General features: G+C 43.1%; 1 protein-coding gene across 1 annotated transcript in view; it reads left to right on the forward strand.

The window, feature by feature from the left end:
- Window positions 1-3,132: 3,132 nt before the first annotated feature.
- tmem214 (transmembrane protein 214) overlaps window positions 3,133-26,122 on the forward strand; it is a 37,870-nt gene continuing 14,880 nt past the window's right edge. Inside the window, exons 1-9 of the mRNA XM_083643279.1 lie at window positions 3,133-3,393; window positions 10,697-10,890; window positions 13,293-13,443; window positions 14,896-15,030; window positions 17,637-17,719; window positions 17,943-18,048; window positions 22,635-22,716; window positions 23,124-23,225; window positions 24,907-25,048. Of these exons, the coding sequence (XP_083499405.1) occupies window positions 3,222-3,393; window positions 10,697-10,890; window positions 13,293-13,443; window positions 14,896-15,030; window positions 17,637-17,719; window positions 17,943-18,048; window positions 22,635-22,716; window positions 23,124-23,225; window positions 24,907-25,048 (1,167 nt within the window). The 5' untranslated portion in view covers window positions 3,133-3,221. The remainder of the gene's footprint in view (window positions 3,394-10,696; window positions 10,891-13,292; window positions 13,444-14,895; window positions 15,031-17,636; window positions 17,720-17,942; window positions 18,049-22,634; window positions 22,717-23,123; window positions 23,226-24,906; window positions 25,049-26,122) is intronic.

Consider the following 26,122-nt stretch of genomic DNA (forward strand, 5'->3'; position numbering starts at 1 on the left):
ACTTAGTCTTTCAGATATGTATCTGTAAATGTGTAATTTTGGTGAATATTTTAGCTTCAGCTGCATTAATTCCCACATAAATATTTTGCATTAAACTTTGAGGTTATAAAACGGTGTCTTCAGATTGTGTGATTGTGCTGCCATTTTGTGGCTGTCTGTGCTACTCATGATTGGTGTGTTTTACATTGAAATCATTGACTCTTGTGCCATCACTAAAATGTGTGTGTGACTCCTGAGCTATTCTAGATATTGGAGATTCCTGTCCCTCAGGGGCATCCCTTTTTAAATATATGTTAGAGACTCCTCTATGATATGGAGGACCAAAAGAGTCATTTGGAATGTAATAAAGTGTTTCCTTAATTATTATCCAATTGTACAATTAAAAAGAGTCATTACAAAAATAATTTGCAAATGAAGTATTAATCCATCAATAAATAGTTCCAATTTGAAAAGGGATTTACAAAATCCACCCATTAAACAGTCAATTTAAAAATGGAATTGCTTCTCGACGGAGGGGTTTGAAAGCTCAATGCTGCTCATAAATGCCTCTTTTTTATCCGAATTCTGTGCTGGTGATATTATTTTTTTTCCGGGTTAGAGCTCCCAGCCGTCACAGTGCCACTCTGGTCGAAAGCTCGGTAAAAAATAATGATATAGAAAATAAAATATATAGATATATAATAATGAATAGAGTACAGAGTGAGACCTGGCGACTCGACTCCAAGTCGCAAGTCCCAATTTCTGGTGTGTGTGTGTGTGTTGTGTGTGTGTGTGCTGCTGTGTGTGTCTGAATGTCTGCAAGCAATATTCAATGAGTGAGCTGAGATTTAAGTGTTGCTCTGACTGCTTCATCTCTCACTACATACTCTACTCTCTACTTTAGAGTGTGTTCTTTGTTGGTTTGTTGTTACTGTAATTGCCAGCTAGCTGCTTCATGCTACATGTTACATACCTGGCTGGCCTGGTATAAAGGCAAACTGTTGTTTAAATTAGATGGACATCAATGTGAAAATCAACCAATGAGGGCTGCAAGAGTAGTCTCAGCGCTGACAGAGTGACAGTTTTATTTTGCATTGTTTGATAGGCCTATTTGTAGTTTGAGCTTGTGTGACAATTCTTTATGGTTTAGATTATAAGCTGATGTCATGTTGATCTGATGATAACTGATAAGCATTATCATGTTTCAGAGAAAACTGAGGAAGAGGCTGACTGTGCTAATGCAGTAGGATTTGAGTAGGCTATTATGATATTATATTAGCCTCAATGCGAGACTCATCAGTCCTTCTGAGTCTCGGATGGGCCATATCCACTGCAACGTGGGCTAAATGGCTGCACGCGATAAACACGTTATCAATCACAATAAAACTGTACCCACCTCTGAGACAATGTTGTTATCCGAGATGTGGGTGCCCTGGCTCTCCCAAATAGGGCGTACTTTCCAATACCGAGCCCTTTTTCACATGGTGGAGCCAATGCTCAAAATTGTAAACTGCACTACACCCTCAAGATTCAAGATTCAAGATTTTTATTGTCACTCCGTAGTACAAGTATCACGTGTGAAATTCTTGTGCTGTGGACTCCGTTTACAACATAGTACAAAATATAACAGGGCATATGAGTGCAAAAACAACAAGAGACACAACAAGCAATAAGGCAGTAGAGTGATAAGACAAGTCAGAGACAGTGGCATATTCACTGCACATAGGTGCACATGGCATGTGCATACTTTAGACGTACTTAAACATTTTAAATTTGACGTTCTGTTTGCACAGGTGCAAATAGCATATACCTAATTAAACATACAATTAAACATTAGACATACGTAATGGTAGCAGCTACAGTAGGCTACAGTAAAGTACAGCTACTACACTATTTGTGTATGTTAAGGAGTCTCGTGGCCTGCAGCCTCCCAACCACTGAGCAGCGAACCGATACATCCGGCGCTGTGGAGCACCTAGGCTAAAGACTTCAGCACTGGCATGTGAAAAAGGGCTCGGTATTGGAAAGTACGCACTATTTGAGAGTGCCAGGGCACCCACATCTTGGATAACAACATTGTCTCTGAGGTGGGTACAGTTTTATTGTGATTGATAACGTGTATATCGATATCGCGTGTAGCCATTTAGCTGACGTTGCAGTGGATATAGGGGCCGCCCATCCGAGACTCAGAAGGAAGAATGACTGATGAGTCTCGCGTTGAGGTTAGATCATCTTATGGAATGGTTATGATTCATTTATTCCTCAGGAATCATCTAGAATTAATGTGGCAGTTAACTGTATTGGTGATGAAGTATCGATTAGGACCTAATCATTAGGTAGAAGCCAGGCCTACTTGGAACGAGCTCTTTATAGATCTGTTGTTTGTCATCACCAGAATAACTGAGAAAGAAAGAAGAGCCTATCGAGGTTGGAGGAGATAACAATATTGGACATTAACCCTTGAGATCTAAACAGCATACACACAGCATTGTGGGTAACTCATTACAAAAGTAAAATATTACATGTACTTTTAGCAGTAACTCAGTAATATAACTTATTACCAATAGGATTTCAGTAATATTATGGCAGTTACTTTGTCAAGTAACACAAATTGAGTTACATATTTAAATAAATATGTAGGCTAATCAACTCCTAATCAAATTGTGTGTTTTTATGCAAATAACCACTGTAGATGACAATAACAAAGGAAAAAGATAATAACATTTAGAATTTTGGACGGTTTACACTGACTTCAAGACGGCTGAAATTATTTTTTGGGGTGGTGTCATTCTGCTACAGCTGTTATTTTGGTGAAAGCATAAGCGTGAAAGTAATGCAAAAGTAGTGAAATAAGTAACTTGTTACTCTACCCAGACAGTAATATTGTAAAGTAACTCATTACTTTCAAATGAAAGTAATATGTAGTAGTAATAGTAGTAATATGTAATATATATTACATTTTGAAAGTAACTTTTGCATAATCCTGGGTGTGGTGGGACATATTTTGACAGAACCTCTCCATTATACGTAGGCTACCCTTTAGGAAACTAAATAACGGTGCACCCATATCAGCTCTGACGTCATGCCGACAAGGAGACGTGGCACGGGGACGAATCATCATCATCATCATCAGCAGGTCAGGAGCGTTGAAGCAGCGAGCCGTCACTCTCTCAGCAGCAGCAGGGTGAACTGAAGGAGTCAGGAAAAGGAAGTCACCAGCTACCCCCTGTCTGCAACGCAACATGGCTTCAAACAATACAGGTTCAGTCGGAAAGTGGGAAGTAGTGAAGAAAGGAAAGAAGACCAGCAGCGGCTCAGGACCCGCAAAACAACCCGGCGGCACGGCCGACAAGAAGCCCGCTGGCGGTGCCCGCAAAGCCCTGACCGAATCCAACCTGCTGTTAGCGGCCAGACGTAAGTGAGCAGCACGGCCCCCTGTGCTGTGGGATAATGCGTGACCCACTTACCTTATTTCACAAGTTTCATTGTGGGACGCGGTTAGTTAGCTCTAGCTAGCTGGGTTCACGTTGTAGGTTAATATAGAAGGTGACATATTAAAATAACAACGTCTATGGGTTTGCCATGCAAGCTAGCATAGCTTCGCACACCGCTTAAGCTAGCTAGCTGGGTCACCCCATCTTTGGTCAAACCTTGAGGCGTTAGCATTTATACGACTGACGAAATAATTATAATGTAACTGGCTAACTAGTGTGACATTCTCGGTTACGAGTCTGCCCCATGGCATGTCCATCAAAGTAGCGTAGGCCAGCTAGCTAGCAATAGCATTTGTAGTTAGCATGCTAGCAGCTAGCGAGCTAACCATTGAAGCGATGTGTCAACAAATGTAACGTCATCACAACGAGCAGCAGCGTCTCCGAAGCATGCTAGCGTTGTCATTAACTAAATTGTTATGCTGCTAAATTAATTTAGCGTTAAGTGCATCTTGGTGGATCTGGATCATAACGTTAGCTATCCAAATTTATAAGAACACTAACTTTGTGAAAAGCCTCACTGTGTGTGTGTGTGTGTGTGTGTGTGTGTGTGTGTGTACGTACGTTTACCAAACACGCCAACATTAAATAGTCTGGCATGACGTTCTCTGTAGTGGAGAATGGCCTGTATCTGAGAAAGATGTGCTGTAGAGATGCATCTACTCTACTTTAAACGGCAAGTTGCAACAAGACCAAGGTAATATGAAAAGGTCAGGCCTATCTTGGCAGCTGTTACTTGTTTGTGCACCACTTCAATCAGTGATTGAGCTGGTTGAGCTGGTACAAAGTCTATGTGTCTTGTTCTGGAATAGGGGAGCACACTAACAAGGTCTGTGCCACTGGCAGTGAAGCACACAGAAAGTACAAAAAGACTACAGTGACTTTTAGTTGAACTAGAAGGACACTCGGAGACGATTTGTATTTCATGAGTTCTGCCATGGCATTCGCCTTTTTCGCTTTACACCCAATTCACCCATTTTGCGTCTAAAAGGCAGGAAGTAACAGAGGTGCAAGCAAGACATTACTAAGCGTTTCAAACTTCCAATCCAGATTACACTCCACCCTGCTGGAGAGTGGAGAGCCATGTTGGGTCTGACCATCTGACCACCTCCTCAGATTACATCCACCAAAAGCCTCTGTTGACAGACCTCAACCCCGTATCTTTCCACACCATTATACAGACTGGCCAGAGTTTGGGAAAATACAAGTTTTGATCAAAATTATACTTGTAGGGTGAGATGGATGGCAGTTTCACCCCCTCATATCCGCTATATTAGTACAACGTGGGCCATTTAATGCTTTTGATAAGCTACCGCACTATTCACTGACTAAACTTTAGCACAATGTGCTAAACTGTACTGGACACATGGAGGGGAACATGCTAAATCATCTCATCACACACACTGATCGAGTTTTTACTCAAATGTATGAAGTGTCAGCCATGGCATGTTTGTTTCGCATAAGAGAGGGGCAAAAAACCAGCACTCAAAATAATTCCTTTTGGTTGTTTTATTTACCTTCAAGCAAGATGACAATGTACGTTTCGGCGTGGAGCCTTCCTCAGCATTGTGCTGACAGAAGATGGACATGACGTATAAATAGTGTCAAACCGGAAATACAATCAATTACATTATCAAGTACTAGGAAATATCTCACAACATAAAATAACAATGAATATAATATCAAAAACATCAGAGAATATCAAAAAAGAGATAAAGGTACAATTTTAAACAGTATACTTGTATATAAGTCTGTATATATTACACAGCAGGAATGCAATAATGTTTTGCAGACGAGAAGAATGAGGCTGGATGGCCACACTTGTGTTAAATAAGCACAGATGAAAAGTCAACATATTAGAATAACAAAAATCAGTAAGAAAATATTTAAAATAGAATTAGAAAAATACATAATAAAATGCATATAAGTGAATGCATCGGATAGAGATACTGCAGGTCCACACATGACGCTCCCACACTGCCTTACAGTGCAAGAGCATCATGCGTGAACCCACAGCACATCCACCCGACGCACCCCTTAAAGAAAACAACCAAGCAAAAGTTCTTCATTCAAGCCCTTGGGGTGTTCTGTCTGTAAGGTATGTATCCAAAATGCCTCTCTTTGTAACAAGGCCTTGTCTCTGTCACCCCCCCTCTTCAGTGGACTGACCTGTTCTATACCCTGGAACCTGAGGGAACACACGTCGTGACCAAACTCATTAAAATGCCTGGCGACAGAGGATTTTATATCTCTGTTTCTAATGCTACTCTTGTGTTCTGAAATGCGAGTTTTCAACTCTCTGATAGTTTTTCCAATGTATACTAGCCCACATGGACACTTCAATAGATACACAACAAATTTAGTTTTACACGAGATCCTACTCTTAATTGAGTACTTTCTTCCAGAGTGAGGATGGAAGAATGTCTCTCCTCTGATCATAGCATTGCATTGAATACAGTTAAAGCAAGGAAAATTACCATTCTGTACATCAGACAAAAAATGGGAGGGGCCAGGGGGGCGTGTGTAACAGTCAGCTCTAACGATCATATCTCGTACATTTCTTGCCCGTTTTTGAGCAAACAAGGGAGGCTCGCCAAATAAATGGCCCACTTGGGGGTCACTTTGTAAGATATTCCAGTGACTTAAAACACATTTTTTTATTTCCTGAGAAGCAGGTGAAAAAGTAGCAGCACACACTATTCTAGACCCTCGGGCAGGGGTGGACTTCGGGACCAACAGGTCCTCACGTTTCAACCCCCTAACTCTCTGTAGGCTGTTCTCAAGGATTGTGTTGTTGAAACCTTTTACCCTGAACCTTGTACATGTTTGTTTCGCATAAAATGTAACAGCCAAAGTGCAATTACAAACAAGCACAGAGAGGATGGAGGTCAGATAAAAATCCCGGAAGTTTACTTGCCAACTGAGGTCAGTTGGCTGAATGGGGAACTCCCAAGATTCATAGGAAGAACAACGTATCGTGTCATAGCACAGAGCCGTTTGATGGGAAAACGTCTCTTTTTAGTTGCACAACATAGTATGCCACATTGTAAGGCTAGTTAGTTATGGTTCAGCGTAGAGGTCTTCACAGGTCCAAGCTGACGGACCCGGACCCGTCTATTATTAGAAAGCTGAGACCCAGACCCGGACAGACCCGATAAATGTCTAGCAGAGAGAGAGGCTGCTTCTCCAGCCAGCACAGAGAGCAGTCAACACAGGTAGCCTATCAGCTGTGCCAGGCTTCTTCATACAGTGACAGTGTTTGGAGGAAAGAGGCTGTTGTGATACTCGAGCAGCACAGCAAAAGTAAAGACTTTATAAACAGGACAGAGGAAACGCTCCCGTAGAAATATGTTTTAGACAGACAGATGGATGCATGATTCAGGGAGCTGCTACAGATGACAGCCTGTGTCTGCCTCCTCACCACGTCTTGTGTCTGCCTCCTCACCACGTCTTGTGTCTGCCGCCTCACCCCGTCTTGTGTCTGCCTCACCCCGTCTTGTGTCTGCCTCCTCACCCTGTCTTGTGTCTGCCTCCTCACCCTGTCTTGTGTCTGCCTCCTCACCACGTCTTGTGTCTGCCTCCTCACCCTGTCTTGTGTCTGCCTCCTCACCACGTCTTGTGTCTGCCTCCTCACCACGTCTTGTGTCTGCCTCCTCACCCTGTCTTGTGTCTGCCTCCTCACCACGTCTTGTGTCTGCCTCCTCACCCCGTCTTGTGTAGAGCTGCCGAAAATAATCGATTCAGAGATGCATCGCGATGCTTAATAGGACGATTCTGAATCGATTAACAAATATCAAAAATCGATTATTTAATTTTTTTTTTTTTTTTTTTTTTTTTTTTTTTTTTAATAATCAAATAAAATAGAATGTAAGTACATGCAGTTGTTTATTTTAATTATGGATCATAATACAATGCAATTCCAAATGCACTTTTATTTTAAAAGTAGCCACACAGTGAGAAAAAAGAAAGTGAGAAAAAATAAATCATGTATTGCGGAAAAAATGATGCATCGATTTAAGATGCATCATGATGCATCGAGATGCATCGGAGATGCATCGAGATGCATCGTATAATCGAATCGAATCGAATCGTAGACTTGTATAATCGAATCGTATCGAATCGTGAAATCAGTGAAGATGCACAGCTCTAGTCTTGTGTCTGCCTCCTCACCCCGTCTTGTGTCTGCCTCCTCACCCCGTCTTGTGTCTGCCTCCTCACCCCGTCTTGTGTCTGCCTCCTCACCACGTCTTGTGTCTGCCTCCTCACCCCGTCTTGGGTCTGCCTCCTCCTCACCCCGTCTTGTGTCTGCCTCCTCACCCCGTCTTGTGTCTGCCTCCTCACCCCGTCTTGTGTCTGCCTCCTCACCCCGTTTTGTGTCTGCCTCCTCACCCCGTCTTGTGTCTGCCTCCTCACCCCGTCTTGTGTCTGCCTCCTCACCCCGTCTTGTGTCTGCCTCCTCACCACGTCTTGTGTCTGCCTCCTCACCCCGTCTTGTGTCTGCCTCCTCCTCACCCCGTCTTGTGTCTGCCTCCTCACCCCATCTTGTGTCTGCCTCCTCACCCCGTCTTGTGTCTGCCTCCTCACCACGTCTTGTGTCTGCCTCCTCACCACGTCTTGTGTCTGCCTCCTCACCCCGTCTTGTGTCTGCCTCCTCCTCACCCCGTCTTGTGTCTGCCTCCTCACCCCGTTTTGTGTCTGCCTCCTCACCCCGTCTTGTGTCTGCCTCCTCACCCCGTCTTGTGTCTGCCTCCTCACCCCGTCTTGTGTCTGCCTCCTCACCACCACGTCTTGTGTCTGCCTCCTCACCCCGTCTTGTGTCTGCCTCCTCACCCCGTCTTGTGTCTGCCTCCTCACCACGTCTTGTGTCTGCCTCCTCACCACGTCTTGTGTCTGCCTCCTCACCCCCCACGTCTTGTGTCTGCCTCCTCACCCCGTCTTGTCTGCCTCCTCACCCCGTCTTGTCTGCCTCCTCACCCCGTCTTGTGTCTGCCTCCTCACCACGTCTTGTGTCTGCCTCCTCACCACGTCTTGTGTCTGCCTCTTCACCACGTCTTGTGTCTGCCTCCTCACCACGTCTTGTGTCTGCCTCCTCACCACGTCTTGTGTCTGCCTCCTCACCACGTCTTGTGTCTGCCTCCTCACCCCCCACGTCTTGTGTCTGCCTCCTCACCCCGTCTTGTCTGCCTCCTCACCCCGTCTTGTCTGCCTCCTCACCCCGTCTTGTGTCTGCCTCCTCACCCCGTCTTGTCTGCCTCCTCACCACGTCTTGTGTCTGCCTCCTCACCCCGTCTTGTCTGCCTCCTCACCCCGTCGTGTCTGCCTCCTCACCCCGTCTTGTCTGCCTCCTCACCACGTCTTGTGTCTGCCTCCTCACCACGTCTTGTGTCTGCCTCCTCACCACGTCTTGTGTCTGCCTCCTCACCACGTCTTGTGTCTGCCTCCTCACCACGTCTTGTGTCTGCCTCCTCACCCCCCACGTCTTGTGTCTGCCTCCTCACCCCCCACGTCTTGTGTCTGCCTCCTCACCCCGTCTTGTCTGCCTCCTCACCCCGTCTTGTCTGCCTCCTCACCCCGTCTTGTCTGCCTCCTCACCCCGTCTTGTGTCTGCCTCCTCACCCCGTCTTGCACTTCTCGTCATTCTTCTTCTTTGTTGAATGGCTTCTCCGACAAGACAAATATCAAGCAGGCTAGATATCCGTCGGAGCTCTGTGAGTGATCGGCGAGTGCTCGGGGGAGCTCTCCGCTCGCGTCTGTGGACAGTTCACACTTAACAAGCGAGCGCCGATTTGCGGCCAACGTGATTTTCCTCTGATCGGGGGGGGGGGGGGGGGGGGGTTTGGCTCGGCGAGGGCTCGGAGCGCCTAGCGTGAACTCCACTTAACCGATTATTCGTTCATAATAGAAGGAGAGTACTTGAGTATTTAAATGGCGTCCCTAAGCTGTGACCAGCCCCCTCTTAAGCTGAGCCATCCACGTGAAGAACATTGAGGATTTTTTGGGGAGCAGGACACAGCACAGCCTACTGGGCCATGTGTGTCAGCAAGTGAAGAGATTGGAGTCCATGAGAAGCATAAAAGTCCTCCTGGTCCTTAAAGGGGTCAGAGAGACGCTGCGATGAAACAAGTTCCTCTTTTGTGTCATAACCCGATGTAGTCCGCAGCACCGACACAAACACACCAGATATAGATTTAGCTCTCTGAGCAACATATAGATTGGTCATTGAGCAACTGGTAGCCCCTGTCAACACCTTCTCAAGTTTATGGGTGCTGCTCTTGTGTGCAGTCAGGAGCCGTCGCTGTGTGTCTGTTGGTATATGAACTAGAGTTAGACTTCTGTATTGGTTTGCCTACATATCAGGTCAATATTGGCCTTTAGCAAACGTCAGACGTGGTCCACTGCTGTGCTGATTAGGGGTGGGAATCACCAGATGCCCCATGATACGATATTATCATGATACTTAAGTCACAATACAATAGTATTGCGATATGCTAGTATTGCGATATATTGAGTACAGTATTGCAATATATTGTGATTTATTACCTTTTTTCAACTGCAAATGATGTCCCCAAAAGAAAAAACGTTGTCAACATCTGTTTTATCTAATGAAATAAAGTTTCCAGTCTGTTCATCTCACTTCAATTATTTTAGTCAAGGTCATAAATGTTGCATGCACATGACATTTTGTATACGGTAATAAAATTTTACGATACTTGGCATCCGATACGATACGATATATAACCTACAAAATATCACGATACTATGCTATATCGATTTGTCCCCTCACCCTACTGCTGACATGGAGGCGGTTCCTCCCAGCCTGTAAAACCTGCAGTTTGTGACCTTTTATTCATTCATGTTTCCGTTCAATAATGTGTTTTTTTTGGTAAATCTTTATTCAAATGTTGCTTTCACAAAGTAACATTAACTGCATAACTGTATACCTTTGGGACGTGTTGTCTGGGATAATAACAAGCCATTACACAATCAGAGTGGGAGGGTGGAAAGGACAAGGAGCGCATGGAAAGGGCGGGGAAGGGGAGGGGAATGCTATTGCGTTTCAAGGATTAACATGATGTTTCAGGGCACGGTGGGGGAATGGCTCACTGAGGGATCTGCAAGTCCACAGAAGATTGAAAGGACACGGGAGGAGCGTCACCCAAAACCACCAGCTCTCAGATCAGATCTGCACAGAGGCCTCTTCTTAACCACCGCCTTGTTTCCTGCAGCGCCCCTGAAGATGTCGGAGACGCTGTTCGAGGGCCTCGAGAAGATCGGCAAGAAACAGAACAAGGAGCAGGTTCCCCCGCCGGCCGAGCCTCCGAACAAGAAGACCCCGTCCAGCAAAGTGTCCAAGAAAGTCAGCCCCAGCAACACACCGGCCCCCGCAACTCACAGGAGCCTGGAGGAGGCCTTCAAAGCTGTGAGTAACGCACATTCTTCAAGGGATATCTTTGGATTTTCAGAGTCACCTCAGAAGGCCTTTTAGAAATGTATGGCAAAATACTACTCTACTTTGTTATTGAGAAATTGGCAACAGGAATCATTGCATTTGTTTGCAGTTGAAGTATAAGTTTGAAGTGCTCAAAGACGGCAAAGAAATTCTTATGATGAATATAGTTTTATGAGCAGAGGAACAGGCATGGAAATGTTTTAAGATCCTCTGTTTGCCGTTTACCTCAATTGTTTTGTGCCATAATCGATTTGCACCAACTTTGCAACAAAAAACAATTGCAATCAGAAAATTCAACAGGTTTCACAACCGAAATGCAGATGCGAGAACTTGGTTTTTCTCAGACAAAAATAAATGATTTTGGGGGGTTGAAAATGTGAAACATCTTTTCACGCACACGGCAACTACAGTGCATTGTGGCAACTTCAGAATCCGGATGAGCTTTATCGGCCAAGTATGCACACATACAAGGAATGTGACTCCGCTTTGCTTTGCTCTCAGTACTCGCATACAAAAAAGAAAGGGATGCACAAGTTAAAAACAGGGACGGCAAAACGGTACATTTAGACATTAGCAAATATACAATAAGTGTGGTGTAAAGTGTCTGTTTTTAATACGTATATATTAGGGGTGCACCGATCACGTTTTTTGCCACGATTGCCGATCGCCTATGGGAAATATCTGCTCGACCGATCACTGATTACCGATCACCGGAATATAAACTCCTCAAAAAAAGTTTGGAAACGTTATTTCGGTCGATTTTTTTCTCCCCTTTAACTCATTGAGTGCCAGCCACTTTTGGAGAACGGACGCTCCCAGTGCCAGAGTTTCAGAGCGTTTTCAGTGATTTCTCGAGGCCCACAGAATATTGTGTGATATTACTATGTAAACACCGAACACGCAAAAAGAACAAGGAGACTCTATTGTATCATCAGCAAAAAAAAGTTTATTGATACCATTTTCCGTTCTTTAGTTATGAGCCGGAGAAGATAGGTCAAAAACAGCAAAAATATGCATTTCTATCAGGAAGCTGAGATATTCACCCTTTTGTGAAATGCAGCATTTCAAGCACATCCACTGACTCTAGCTAATATTTTCTGATGATGTGACCTGGTTTAGTTCTGTGGTGCATGCGTGCCCCACCCCCCTCTCCCCCCCTCTCCCCGAGTCAGCTGCAAACTCCTCCCCACACGCACCCAGTCAGGACCCTCTCTCCGTTTTTGCGCCGCGCGGCTCCTGGGCAGCTCCCAGCCGCAACAAGGAAATGCCAAGCGGGCCTGCCGCTAAAGGTTTGGCCCCCTCGGCGTCGGGTGCTGCCTTTCTGGTGGGTAATGTGTGGAGAAACTGCAGACAGACAGACAGGCAGAGGAGCTCAGTTGTGTGCGCGGATTGATTGCTGTTGGCAAGCAGCCCAGAGCCATCTACATGATGGCTCTGGGCTGCAGCATGAGCGCGGTTTCTCTTTGATCACGGCTATTTCAGGCTGTATTCCTGACATTTCTGTCATCTGGAGAGCACTGTCGCCACCTAATGGCTCGGTAAAATAGGTTATAGACATTCAACATGTCCCAAAATGTTACAGGACATAGATCTGGCTTCGATGGACCCCCCCCCGTCAAAAAACGCAATTGACGACAATCGTCGTCTTTGGCACTCTACGTCAGTATTTGAATTGACGACAGCTGTCGTCATTGGCACTCAATGAGTTAACAATACCAATTGGCATTGTATTTTATATCGTTGGAAAGCCTGATTAGTGATAGGGCTTTTTTTTTAATTAAATTATTATTATTATTATTCTTTTTTTAATATAAAACAATATCGGCAATCAGCCGAAATATCGGCAATCAGCCGATCGCATATTTGAGGTCAAAATCGGCCGATACAGATTGCTTGCCGATCGATCGGTGCACCCCTAGTATATATGAAAGAATGTACAGTAAATGTATATAAATAAGCCACACAGGATTGTAAACAAAGACTTATATGTATATGTTTCCAGATATTGCACAGTTTCCCAGAAAATTTACATCTGTGTGTTTGTGTGTGTGTGTGTTTGTTTGTTTGTGTGTGCGCGCGCGCCCACAGTTAGCGTAAGCTAAGTGTTCAAGTGGCTGTTTTAAGTGTTCATCAGAGTGATGGTTTGTGGGTAGAAACTATTTTTGATGTCTGGTGGTTTTGGCGTGCAGTGCTCTGTAGCGCCTGCCGGAGGGGAGGAGTTCAAACGGATCATGGCCAGGGTGAAGATGGGTCAGTGAGGATCTTTCCTGCCTTGAGGAGAAAGTATCACATGCTGAGCCACAGTCTCATCTTGGCATAAAGGACATTTTTGTTTCTGATGTTTTCTCTGCGTCTCTGTCTTGATCTTGTAGCTGGATGTGGGAGAGCTGAAGCAGCAGTTGTCTCGCAGTCAGACTCTGTTCCCAGACAACCCCTCAGTGTGGGTCAAAGACCTGGCAGGATACCTCAACCACAAGCTGGCGGTCCCGGAGAGCGAGCCTACTCTCAGCAGCTATGCTCACGGTCTGTCCAACTCACACACTTTTATATTTAATGAGCCAAACCCTGAAGGTATAGAACAGGGGTGGGCAATTATTTTTCATGGGGGGCCACATGAGAAACCCAGATTGTTGCCGGGGGCCGAACAAATATTGTCATGCCGTAACCCATGGATGGGTAACTTTGATGATAGAGAGGGCCACAAAAAATGTCCTCGCTACCAGGTTTTGCTGAGGGCCGAACGGCGCCAGCGTGAAAAATTTGGTGCATTTGAAGCCATGTTTAGAGGAATAACTCATTTTAAATTAACAGTTGTGATGTCATTATTCAGTCTTAACCACCAATATTTCATCCTTTTCTCACTCACTCCTATGTCACCACCTGCTCTCAGGGTTTGAAATTAACTTTTTTGACCACCTGCCAATATGGCTGCTAGATTTTAAAGTTACCAGCCAATTAGAATTTCCACTAGCCAAAATGTTTTTCTTGAAATAAATCAGAATATGAGCGGGTTAATTTAAGCATAAGTATCAGTAAGTGGCCCGGGATGATCAAAGCCTGTGTTGAGGGTCACACGAACAAAAATGCAGTCTTGAAGCTAAATAAATCCAAAACCAATGAGTTAATTATTTAAATTTCTAATTCAATGTAGCCTTTTAGTCATAAATATTATTGAAAGATATTCCATATTCCAGACTGAAATGCTATAACAGAAGTGGAGTATTGGCCAGAATGACATGAACATTTGGACACTTATTCAGCGGGTATCTTGCATGTTGCGTTCAGGTGCACTGTGTAAAAAAAAAAAAAAAAAAAATTTTTTTTTTTTTTTTTTTTTGCAATTCCATGGCGGGCCACACAGGTGGCGCCCGCGGGCCGCATCCGGCCCGCGGGCCGTAGTTTGCCCATGTATGGTATAGAACAAACTACGGAACATTCTCAGGATAGCCTTTTGACAACTCATTTTGTATTTTGTCCAAAGATATAATACAGAGAGGCAAAAACATGGCTCTTTCCTCTATTCACACACAGTCATCCACTCACACACAACCATGAGCCTAGTCAAAAAAAATAACTCTGAAGTGTACTATTCTTTGCGCTAAGGAGGTAGATGTGTCATGTGGACAGACTGCATTAATTGGTTGTAAAAGTTTTTTTATGCCTCGACAAATAAGTATTTGTCGAGGCATAAAAAAAAGTATTTTATTTTTATTTTGTCCAATTATATATTTATTATACGACTTATAAAGTCAGATAAACTAGAAAAGAGAAACCTAAAATAAATGGCTAAATCAATCTGGTGTCAGCAGGTGTCTCAGTTCCTTGCATATTGACATTTTGACATTCAAAGTGTTGGACACTGACCCTGTACTCATCAAACTCGTCAACTCGTTAATGTCCAGCTTCTTTAACTCGTTAATGTCCAGCTTCTTTAACTCGTTAATGTCCAGCTTCTTGTGTGTGTTCTGTTTGCAGACTACCCGTACTGCCTTACAGGGAAAGAGCTGAGGGCCGTGATCAAGGGCCTCATCGGCCGATGCAACGACTCTCTGCCAGACTTCTTCGACCACTGTGTCTACACCATGCTCAGAGAGCAGGACAGACAGACAGGTAGGTAGACACCACTGTGTCTACACCATGCTGAGAGAGCAGGACAGACAGACAGGTAGGTAGACACCACTGTGTCTACACCATGCTCAGAGAGCAGGACAGACAGACAGGTAGGTAGACACCACTGTGTCTACACCATGCTGAGAGAGCAGGACAGACAGACAGGTAGGTAGACACCACTGTGTCTACACCATGCTCAGAGAGCAGGACAGACAGACAGGTAGGTAGACACCACTGTGTCTACACCATGCTCAGAGAGCAGGACAGACAGACAGGTAGGTAGACACCACTGTGTCTACACCATGCTCAGAGAGCAGGACAGACAGACAGGTAGGTAGACACCACTGTGTCTACACCATGCTCAGAGAGCAGGACAGACAGACAGGTAGGTAGACACCACTGTGTCTACACCATGCTCAGAGAGCAGGACAGACAGACAGGTAGGTAGACACCACTGTGTCTACACCATGCTCAGAGAGCAGGACAGACAGACAGGTAGGTAGACACCACTGTGTCTACACCATGCTCAGAGAGCAGGACAGACAGACAGGTAGGTAGACACCACTGTGTCTACACCATGCTCAGAGAGCAGGACAGACAGGTAGACCTGCAGGGGGTACTTACGTTTTGTGCAGCAGACCAAGACATAAGAGGTGTCGTGCATTTGTAGGGCCATATGATTTCTGCAAAATGGGAAAAAAGGATGGAATTTGGTAATGAAAATGTAATCAACTGTAAAACATGGAATATTGCAGAATTTCCCATAATTTGGCTGAAATGTATAAAAGTAGGCCTAATTATCAAAATAAGAAGTAGATCTAATTATCCTAGTAACCTAAATGATTTCATAATTGTAAAATAGGCCTAGAGATGATTCCGTTTTTGATTGGGGTGCGTGGAACCCTTACTTCACCTCACAACTTGGTTTTCACCTTGAGAAAAATGTCGAAGAGACTGTCTGAGAGAGCCAAGCCATAAAAAAAATATATATTATATCACTCCTAACCCCTAAATTAAAATGGAAAAAACGGAATTCGGGAAATAATAAAATGGAATTTGGGGAAAGATAAAACTGATTTCATATGGCTCTACATTACATTACATTACATTACATTACATTACATTACGTCATTTGGCAGACGCTTTTATCCAAAGCGACTTACAATAACACATTTTTCTGTCTGCAATAGAACAATCAACTATGGAGCACAGTCTATGACAACTACAGCTTCTGAAGGAACAGTGGTACAAGTTTAGGTTAGTGGTACAAGGTTGGTTAGGGTTATCATCTCTCACGGCATCTCCTCCTTTTGCTGTCACCAGTAATAAGAAATGAATATACATTTTCATAGAAATGTCCGCCTGCCCTTGTTCAATGCTACTGCCCGTAGAGATGATAAGAGAACAGCCAGCACTCTAGATCAGAGGTTCTCAAATGTTTTTCAGCCAAGGACCCCTTACAAGATAGAAAATATACCGTGGACCCCCTCATTCTGATTTGTGATTTTGGGCTAAGCTTAATTGTTTCCACGGTAACGTGCTTGACTTTTAATTTGATAGATTTGTTATTAGAATGTAATCCATGAACCATTTTAGATTTAAAGCATTAACTATTTTCGTTGAACTATGAAGATTTTGCAAAAAATATATACCGTAAATTCCGGACTATAAGCCGCACCGGTGTATAAGCCGCACCTTCAAAGTTGACTATTTTTTTCTTATATAAGCCGCACCGGACTATAAGCCGCGGGTGTTTTAATGGTATTTTTTTGTTTTTTTTTGTTTTTTTGTTTTAATGTTTAATTACCATATGTAAGGGTTCATGCACAGAGGGGATTGTAGAGGAAGCTCCCATTTATTAACATTTCAACAAAACAACATAACACAACACCACCTGTGTTGTTTTTTACAGTGCACACAGTGTCATACAGTGTCATACAGTGTGGTGAAAAGAGGGCAAGAGAGGAAATTAAAACTTATTATAGTTATATAGGATTTATAGTTAGAAAGAGTGCTAAAAAAGAGAGATTTTTTTTTTTTTTTTTTTTGAAAAAATCCATAGATAAGCCGCACCGTTATATAAGCCGCAGGGGCCAAAAAAGGCCAAAAAACGGGAAAAAAGGTGCGGCTTATAGTCCGGAATTTACGGTATATATATTTTTTTTTTATTACATTACATTTACATTACGTCATTTAGCAGACGCTTTTGTTTTGTCCAAAGCGACTTACAATATCACAATTTGTCAACAGTCCAGAAAACCACTATGCAACACAATAAATGACAGCCAAGATATTTTGATAGACTAGCACCATGTAGGAAGTAGTTTGAGAAGGAATAAGTAACATGTAGCATTTTCTTTTTAATTATAAAAAAAAAAAAAAAAAAAAAGTTTTTTTTTTTTTACTTGAAAACTTTTCGCGGACCCCCTGGCAAAGTGCCACGGACCCCTGGGGGTCCGCGGACCCCCATTTGAGAACCACTGCTCTAGATGTCCTTTGTAAGGTTGTTTTATTTTCTCTTCTGAAGAGAAAATAAAACACCTGATGGGACAATAGAGTCATGTTTCATGTCAGAACAGTCAACACCTTTTCCCCTCTGTTTCCAGGAGAGCCGCTGCATGGCTACAGAGTGTGCATTCAGGCAATCCTGCAGGACAAGCCCAGAATAGCCACCCAAAACCTGGCTGAGGTGTGTGTGTGTCTGGGGGGGATGGGGGGGTTGTCCTTGTGTCCTGCATGTAACTGGAGGGTTACTGCTCCACTGCCCTTGTCTGTTGACCCATCTCTGGCTGTACTTTTTAATCTTAAGCAACAACTTGCATGATTGCATCTGATGTAAGAACCATTGACAATTGCACGACCAGGCTGTAAATTGTGTAATAGCCTCTCCTCCTGTCTGCCCTCCCCTCTAGTATCTGGAGTTGTTGCGGTCGGTTCAGAATCGTCCAGTGAAGTGTCTGACCATCATGTGGGCTCTCGGCCAAGCTGGATTTTATGACCTCAGCCAGGGACTACGAGGTGACACACAAACATGATTCACTCACTCACTCACTCACTCATACAAGATTGATGCCTTTTATGCATGTCAATATTTCACGGTCCACAGACGTTTGCTGCTAGTCTGTCTCCTTCCCCTGTGTCCCACTTTCCCAACATGGTGAAAGAGTGCTGGCAGGGATTGTGGGTTGGTGTTAATTATAGAGCTGCAACGATGAACCGATTAGTCGATCGAATTCTCTGATTCGAGCTTCTTAAATGTGAATATTTTCTAGTTTCTTTACTCCTCTTGACAGTAAACTGAATATCTTTGGGTTGTGGACCAAACAAGAGTTTGAGGACCTCATCTTGGGCTTTTGAAAACACTGATCGACATTTTTTCAACATTTTCTGACATTTTATAGGCCAAACAACTAATTGATTAATTGATTACCGTAATCTGTTGATTAATTGATCATTAAAATAATCGTTAATTGCAGCCCTAGTTAATTCAGTAGGAGTGCGCACTATAACACTGACACCAAAAATCAGATGCTATCAGTGGGGCTTTCCTGGCGTTTGGCTAAGTGGTGATGCAGTGAGCTGGGTGTTATGTGGGCTTGGGAGGTTATAGGAAGATTATATAAGGACCTTTATCTGCAAAATAAGGCTATTGAATTCCACTCTGCTGCTCGAAGGCAAGGGGAAGACACAATGGGACTCATTCAGAGAGGTAAAGATAAAAATATAAAATATTCAGCATAAAGACGTTCAAAGTTCACATAGGTGGTCAGAATAAGCCTGAAGAGTTTAAACGGGCAAAATCAGTAATCTTTTAAATAACCTCTTTAACACTTTTTTGGCTTTTCTAGATCTTTTTTGTTTTACTCTCATTGTATATCCCCATTTTATTCTTCTCCAACCCAGCATTTAATACATTTATAATTGGTGATGCACTTTGCATTCCTGGGTCAATGTTGTTGTTTGGTGCTGTATTTTCTTATCCACATGGATACTGGTCAAACTGCTGTGCTGTCACATAGAGATATCTCCAGATAGAGATATCTCTCTACCATGGAGTTTGAAAGCACAAACATTTTCTGCATCTTAACACATTCACTGCCAGCCGTTTTTTCAATACTGTAGGTAGCTTCTGCCAAGGTTTTTTTTTGAGGATTCTGGCTCATCTTTCAAGAGCCGAGGATTCTTTTCTGCTAAGATTTTGTGAACACAAAATATCTCAAAATAACTAATAGAATGTGTGCTTTCTCTGTCTAAAAGAGTTAGTTTGTAGAGTTAGTAGTTATGTAGACATTAGCAGTTGAATACAGCATGGTTTTAGCGTCTGAAAATTTAAGCTGAGATAAATGGCTTTTTGTGAAATTCGATAGAACAGTCACTTTAACCATTTATTTTTGGCGTAAGACGTCAGACATCTAAACAATAGTTTTGAACAGTAATTTCCTCCATAGCAGCAGGAAACCCCCCTCTCCTTCAAACTCCTCCCTCCGTGTGTGTTCTCCTCCCTCCGTGGCTGCAGCGGTACAAGCGAGGCTCTGCCTGTCTGTGTTGCCTGGCTGCTGGCGGCCGCTCTTTGGGCGAGTCTGCATGGGGCTCGTTCGTTTCGGTTGTGAGCTCAGCTGGAATGAAGCTGCGTGCGATTGTGGGCTTTCTGCCGGTGTTTCAAAGTGTGTTGCACCCATAATCTATTATGCAAATTTGCAATCCCCCACCGCCAGCTCCCAGCGCGAAAGCGTTTTCGCCAATCCATTTTACAGTACGAGAATGGTTTCCTCGCGCGTTCCCCTGCAGTTTTGGCCTGGCTTTTTCTAGTCTGGAGAGCACTGTCGCCACTTTGTGGGTCGGTGGAATGGGTTGTACACGTTCGGTGGCTCCCATATTTATATAGGAGATATAAAAGGGTTAGATCAACGTCCCACCGTCAAAAATTTTTTTTTTTTTTTTTGACGAGTTGACTCGCCATTGGCAGTCAACCGTTGGTTTCTGCTTGACGAGTTGACTCGCCAATGGCAGTGAACGTGTTAAACACCAAGAGTTTCTGAAGAGGAATAACTTGCTGTGTTATCCGTCACTATTACTCTCTTCACGTACATGTATAACCCACAGCTAAAAGCAACAAGTTCACAACCCATAGCTGGAGGTTGTCAAAATGCATTCTAGGAAATGTAGGAAATCAATATATGAAGTAGAAGTGTAGATACACCAGATCGGTAATACGTCATTTTGTAGGCGGCTGCTGGCGGCACAGTAAAATTCAGAATTCAATTCAAGATCCTCCTGTTTACTTTTAAAGCCCTGCATGACCTCGCCCCTAATTATATTTCAGAACTCATTGTTCCTTATTCCACCTCTCGACCACTCCGCTCCTCAAACCTCGGCCTTTTATCCGTTCCATCGTCCAACTTTAGAACTAAAGGCGACCGTGCCTTTTCTGTTTTAGCCCCAACCCTCTGGAAGCAACTCCCCCAATCTGTTAGATCTGCTCAATCTCTGGGCTGTTTTAAGCAATTTCTAAAAACTCATCTTTATAGGCAAGCCTTTTTATAAATATTTTCTTTGATCATTTTGTTTTCCTCTTTATCATTGTACTGTATTATGTTGTATTTTACTGTTTACTTTGTCCATGTGTAAAGCACTTTGTAACCTTGTGTTTTAAAAGGTGCTATATAAATAAAGAGTTACTTACTTACTTACATGTACCCGCCCCCTTTTAGGGGGAAAACACAAGCCTCTCCCCGTTGACCTCAATGTAAAATAGCACTACCCCAAAAAAAGTATAGAAAAATAACAGAATCCATCTCGTTTATTAATGACTCCAAAACATCATGACATGACAATAATTACAACTTGGCCGGCCACACAATGCGCAAGATACACCGGAAATATGACTTTGACCCATCTAAAATCATGTGACTCATGACTCGTCTCTGATCTAGTTCTGGTGTTCGCCTGTTGCTACTTTAGTCTTCCGACATTAATGCTGTTGTAGTGGAGCCCAGCATCGTCTCGGCTACTTGGCTCAGGGATGTAATGTAAATATGTGACATGAGTCACATGATTTTAGATGGGTCAAAGTCATATTTCCGATGTATTTGGCCCATTCTATGGCCAGGCGAGTTGTAATATATTGTCATGTTGTTTTGGGGTCATTAATAAACAAGATGTATTATTTTTCTATAATTTTTTTGGTAGTGCTATTTTACATTGAAGTCAACGGGGAGAGGCTTGTGTTTTCTCCCTAAAAGGGGGTGGGGCCTAATTGCCGATCTGATGTATGAGGCAGGTTGAGGTAAAGTGGGTAGGCTACACCAAAGTTAATGAAAACACTATCACAAAATACCTCCTGGAATGCATTGAACAGCACAGGTTGATGATGCACAATATATGATGGGGATTTTGCCTGAAGGAAATCTCTGCTGGGCATTATACACATCTTGAGCTGATGGGCAAACACACTGGAAACTAGGGCTGTGGCGATTCACTTATCTCCCGATTCGATACTATCACGATTCTTGGGTGCCGATTCGATTTATATTGCGATTCTTTAGTATTGCGATTCTACGATTATTGCGATTCGATATTACGATTTATTGCGATTTTTGTTTATTTTTTTCTTTTATTTTTTCAGTTTGTTTGCTTTTTTACACTAGATTAGAACATGGGAAAAGTTGAATCATACACTAGAGACTGTATATTATATATCATGAGTAGAGCTGGGCGATATAGTTAAAAACAGGGGCGGACTGGGATCATAATTCAGGCCGGGCATTAGATACCAAGCAGGCCAGGCCGATATGGGCCGACGCGCGTGAAATTTGGGCCATTTGAAGCCCAATTTGGGCTGTTTGAAGCCAGATTTGGGCCGTTTGAAGTCCAATTTTACAATGAGATGTACCCACTTTAACCCTGAAGTGTAATTATTACTTCAGACGAACTAATAAAGTAATAAAACCACTAGTAAACCAGTAGGCGGCGCCTGGCCTGCTGTTCAGTGAGTGGCCTGACTGCAAGCACCCAATTTTTTTTTTTTTTTTTTTTTTTTTGTTGTTGTTGCGATGATCGATTCTGGAATAAAAGATCGATTCAAAAAATCGTGACATTTAAAATCGCGATACTTAGGTGAATTGATTTTTTCCCCCACCCCTACTGGAAACAGAAGTGAGGTGAAGCGTCGGGAGGGCAGGCGGTTTCATTTCAGGGTCCTTGTTAACGGATTAGTCCGATCACAGGCCTGCAGCGATCGTTTTCACGTGTATTCTATTTTTGATGCGAGCTGTGAGCAGCCAGGCATGAAGTCGGCACAAGTTGTGACCGGCGCGGAGCAAAACGGAGCGCTTCTGGCGTGAACGGCCAGGCTTCTGCTCCATCTGAATTTACGCGCGGCACCGCTTCCGTTTCCAGTGTGTTTGCAGCCCCGTCCAGCAGCAGTTTCCCTCATGTCTGCTGACTTTGTGTATTTCACTACGTAACTTTAAATAAGTGCAAGGTTGGTTTGCTGGCTGCATCTGCTCGGCTTGTTTACAGGAAAAAGCAGAAAGGGCCAACTGTTAAATAACATGTAACCAAGAGTGCTCTGAAGTGACCTTAGTGCTGTGTTTGTGTTTCAGTGTGGCTGGGTATCATGCTTCCTGTGCTGGGAGTGAAGTCTCTGTCTTCATATGCCATAGCCTATTTGGAGAGACTCCTCCTGTAAGTCTGTCTTAATATGTGGCTGACCTGTTGATTTCTGATGCATGTATGGCCTGAACACATTTTGGAGAAATGCATGACGTTCTGTTATAGCAAATATGAAATTATTAAAATCATCCTGGTCATGACTATCAATCCATATTTGTGAAGGATCTAGGTAACCGATGCAAACAAAAGAACAATTATTTTTCAACAGTAACAATGTTGCTATTAGAACAATTACAATTAGACAATTAAACAATTAGAACAAGTTACGAGGGTCTAATTATTGTTCACATTTCACTTTTTTTTTTCTTATTCTTTTTGTGTGTTAATTATTACGATGTGGTTGGTGTTCCATCTCTGTAATATGTGTGTGTGTTGTGTTGTGTTGTGTTAATATGTGCGTGTGTTGACGTTGTTCTCAGGCTCCATGCTAACCTGACAAAGGGATTTGGCATCATGGGACCTAAAGAGTTCTTTCCTCTGCTGGATTTTGCCTTCATGCCCAAGAACGCCCTGTCAACAAGGTGAATATAAACAAATAAACAAGAACGCCCTGTCAACAAGGTGAATATAAACAAATAAACAAGAACGCCCTGTCAACAAGGTGAATATAAACAAATAAACAAGAACGCCCTGTCAACAAGGTGAATATAAACAAATAAACAAGAACGCCCTGTCAACAAGGTGAATATAAACAAATAAACAAGAACGCCCTGTCAACACGGTGAATATAAACAAATAAACAAGAACGCCCTGTCAACAAGGTGAATATAAACAAATAAACAAGAACGCCCTGTCAACAAGGTGAATATAAACAAATAAACAAGAACGCCCTGTCAACAAGGTGAATATAAACAAATAAACAAGAACGCCCTGTCAACAAGGTGAATATAAACAAATAAACAAGAACGCCCTGTCAACAAGGTGAATATAAACAAATAAACAAGAACGTTCTGTCAACAAGGTGAATATAAACAAATAAACAAGAACGCCCTGTCAACAAGGTGAATATAAACAAATAAACAAGAACGCCCTGTCAACAAGGTGAATATAAACAAATAAACAAGAACGCCCTGTCAACAAGGTGAATATAAACAAATAAACAAGAACGCCCTGTCAACAAGGTGAATATAAACAAATAAACAAGAACGCCCTGTCAACAAGGTGAATATAAACAAATAAACAAGAACGCCCTGTCAACAAGGTGAATATAAACAAATAAACAAGAACGCCCTGTCAACAAGGTGAATATAAACAAATAAACAAGAACGCCCTGTCAACAAGGTGAATATAAACAAATAAACAAGAACGCCCTGTCAACAAGGTGAATATAAACAAATAAACAAGAACGCCCTGTCAACAAGGTGAATATAAACCTATGCAGTTCTGCGTTCATGGCAGTTTGTACGTCACATGCGATTTCACCAGGTCAACTGTCCTCCTCTATTCACTGTGGAGTAAGAATCAAGCCTCTATTCACTGTTGAGTAAGGATCAAGCCTCTATTCACTGTTGAGTAAGGATCAAGCCTCTATTCACTGTTGAGTAAGGATCAAGGATACTTTATTTGTCACTTGCATAGAAATACAGAGTAAAACATGCAGTGAAATGAAATGGGATCTGTCTGCTACACTGTGCAAGAGGGGAAAACAACAAGCAATAAAAGAAACGGGAAGTAAAAAACATAAAATGCTATGCATAAAGTGCAATACAGTAACGTACAGTCCCTGCAATATATAAATAAACCTAATTTAAAAAGGCAGTAGCCTAGCACGGCCTACATAAGTATAAAAAGGAACCTTTCGAAAATAAAAAATAGTGTTACATGGTCCTACTGCTGCTAGTGGCTAGCGTTTAGCATGCGGACAGCCTGGGGGAAGAAACTTTTCTTAAGCCTTTCAGTTTTTGCCTTCAGGCTGCAAAGGCGAGTAATCGCACGGCACGGGTGGAGACCGAAAAAACTGGCTTTGGGAGGAGTTCTGTGCGCTCATCAATAACTGCCTAAATAGCCTGGGCAAATAGTAACAGTCCAGACTAGCAAGTGATGTCTTTCTTGTTTGCCTATGCCCTGTCTGTGTGTTAACGTCTTCTGAGGGATTTTGACCTTTTTTCTTAACCCTTGAATGGCTGTACGCACTCCATGTAAAAGTCTGTACGCATTCCATGTAAAAGGTAATATTGTAATCTAGCCGTTGTTTGCGTGTAGTCTGCAGGAGCAGCTGAGGCGTCTGTACCCCCGACTGAAAGCTCTTGCTTTTGGAGCCAAACCTGAGAGCACGTTACACACGTACCTGCCCTCCTTCCTGTCCAGAGCCACACCACACTGTCCAGAAGACATGAAGAGAGAGGTAACACGCACACGCACACACACACACACACACACACACACACACACACACACACGTACCTGCCATCCTTCCTGTCCAGAGCCACACCACACTGTCCAGACGACATGAAGAGAGAGGTAACACACACATACACACATACACACACTGTCCAGAGCCACACCACACTGCCCAGACGACATGAAGAGAGAGGTAACACACACATACACACATACACACACTGTCCAGAGCCACACCACACTGCCCAGACGACATGAAGAGAGAGGTAACACACACACACACACCTACCAACCATTCTTCCTGTCCAGAGCCACACCACACTGCCTGGACAACATGAAGAGAGAGGTAACACACACACACACACACACACACACACCACACACCACACACACACACCACACACACACACACACGTTACACCAGTGGTTCTCAAATTTTTTCACATGAAGGACCCCTAAATTGACAAAGATGAAACCACGGACCCCCATTTGATATGATTTTTTCCCACGGTCCCCCTTATCATAATAAGATTGATGCTTTTAGATGTTTTATTACAGAAAGTGTATAAAACCATGATCAAAATAGTCATTGTGTTACTTATGAATGGAATTATAGAGAAAATAAATGACCCCCCTTTTGGCTGGGGACCCCCTGGAACCCCCTCAAGGACCCCCATTTGAGAACCTCTGTGTTAACACACATACCTGCCAGGGATTGTTAGGCTTTTTTCTAAACGGCCAATGGAGCCGGCAACATTCCAGAATTCCGGCCTTATAGAATATTTACCGGCCCAGTCAAAATGTATTGAGAAAAGATAGATGTACGGTAATCATTCCCTAAATACATAACATATTATTGTATATTTTTAGCAGACGAAATCTCAATTTTAAATCCTTTTTGTTCACATTGTGAGTGCAGAGGGAGCGAGCCGCACACCGCTCCTTATTTAATTAATTAATTTGGTTCGGGTTTGCAGTTCCATTAAGATTAAACAATAAAAAACAAAAGCTATTATCCAATCGTCCAACAAATGTATTTTATTATAGTGAATGAACTGTTCACAAACTTTGTTAACTG

Source organism: Poromitra crassiceps (genome assembly GCF_964638095.1).
Source record: "Poromitra crassiceps genome assembly, chromosome: 9".
NCBI lineage: Eukaryota > Metazoa > Chordata > Actinopteri > Beryciformes > Melamphaidae > Poromitra > Poromitra crassiceps.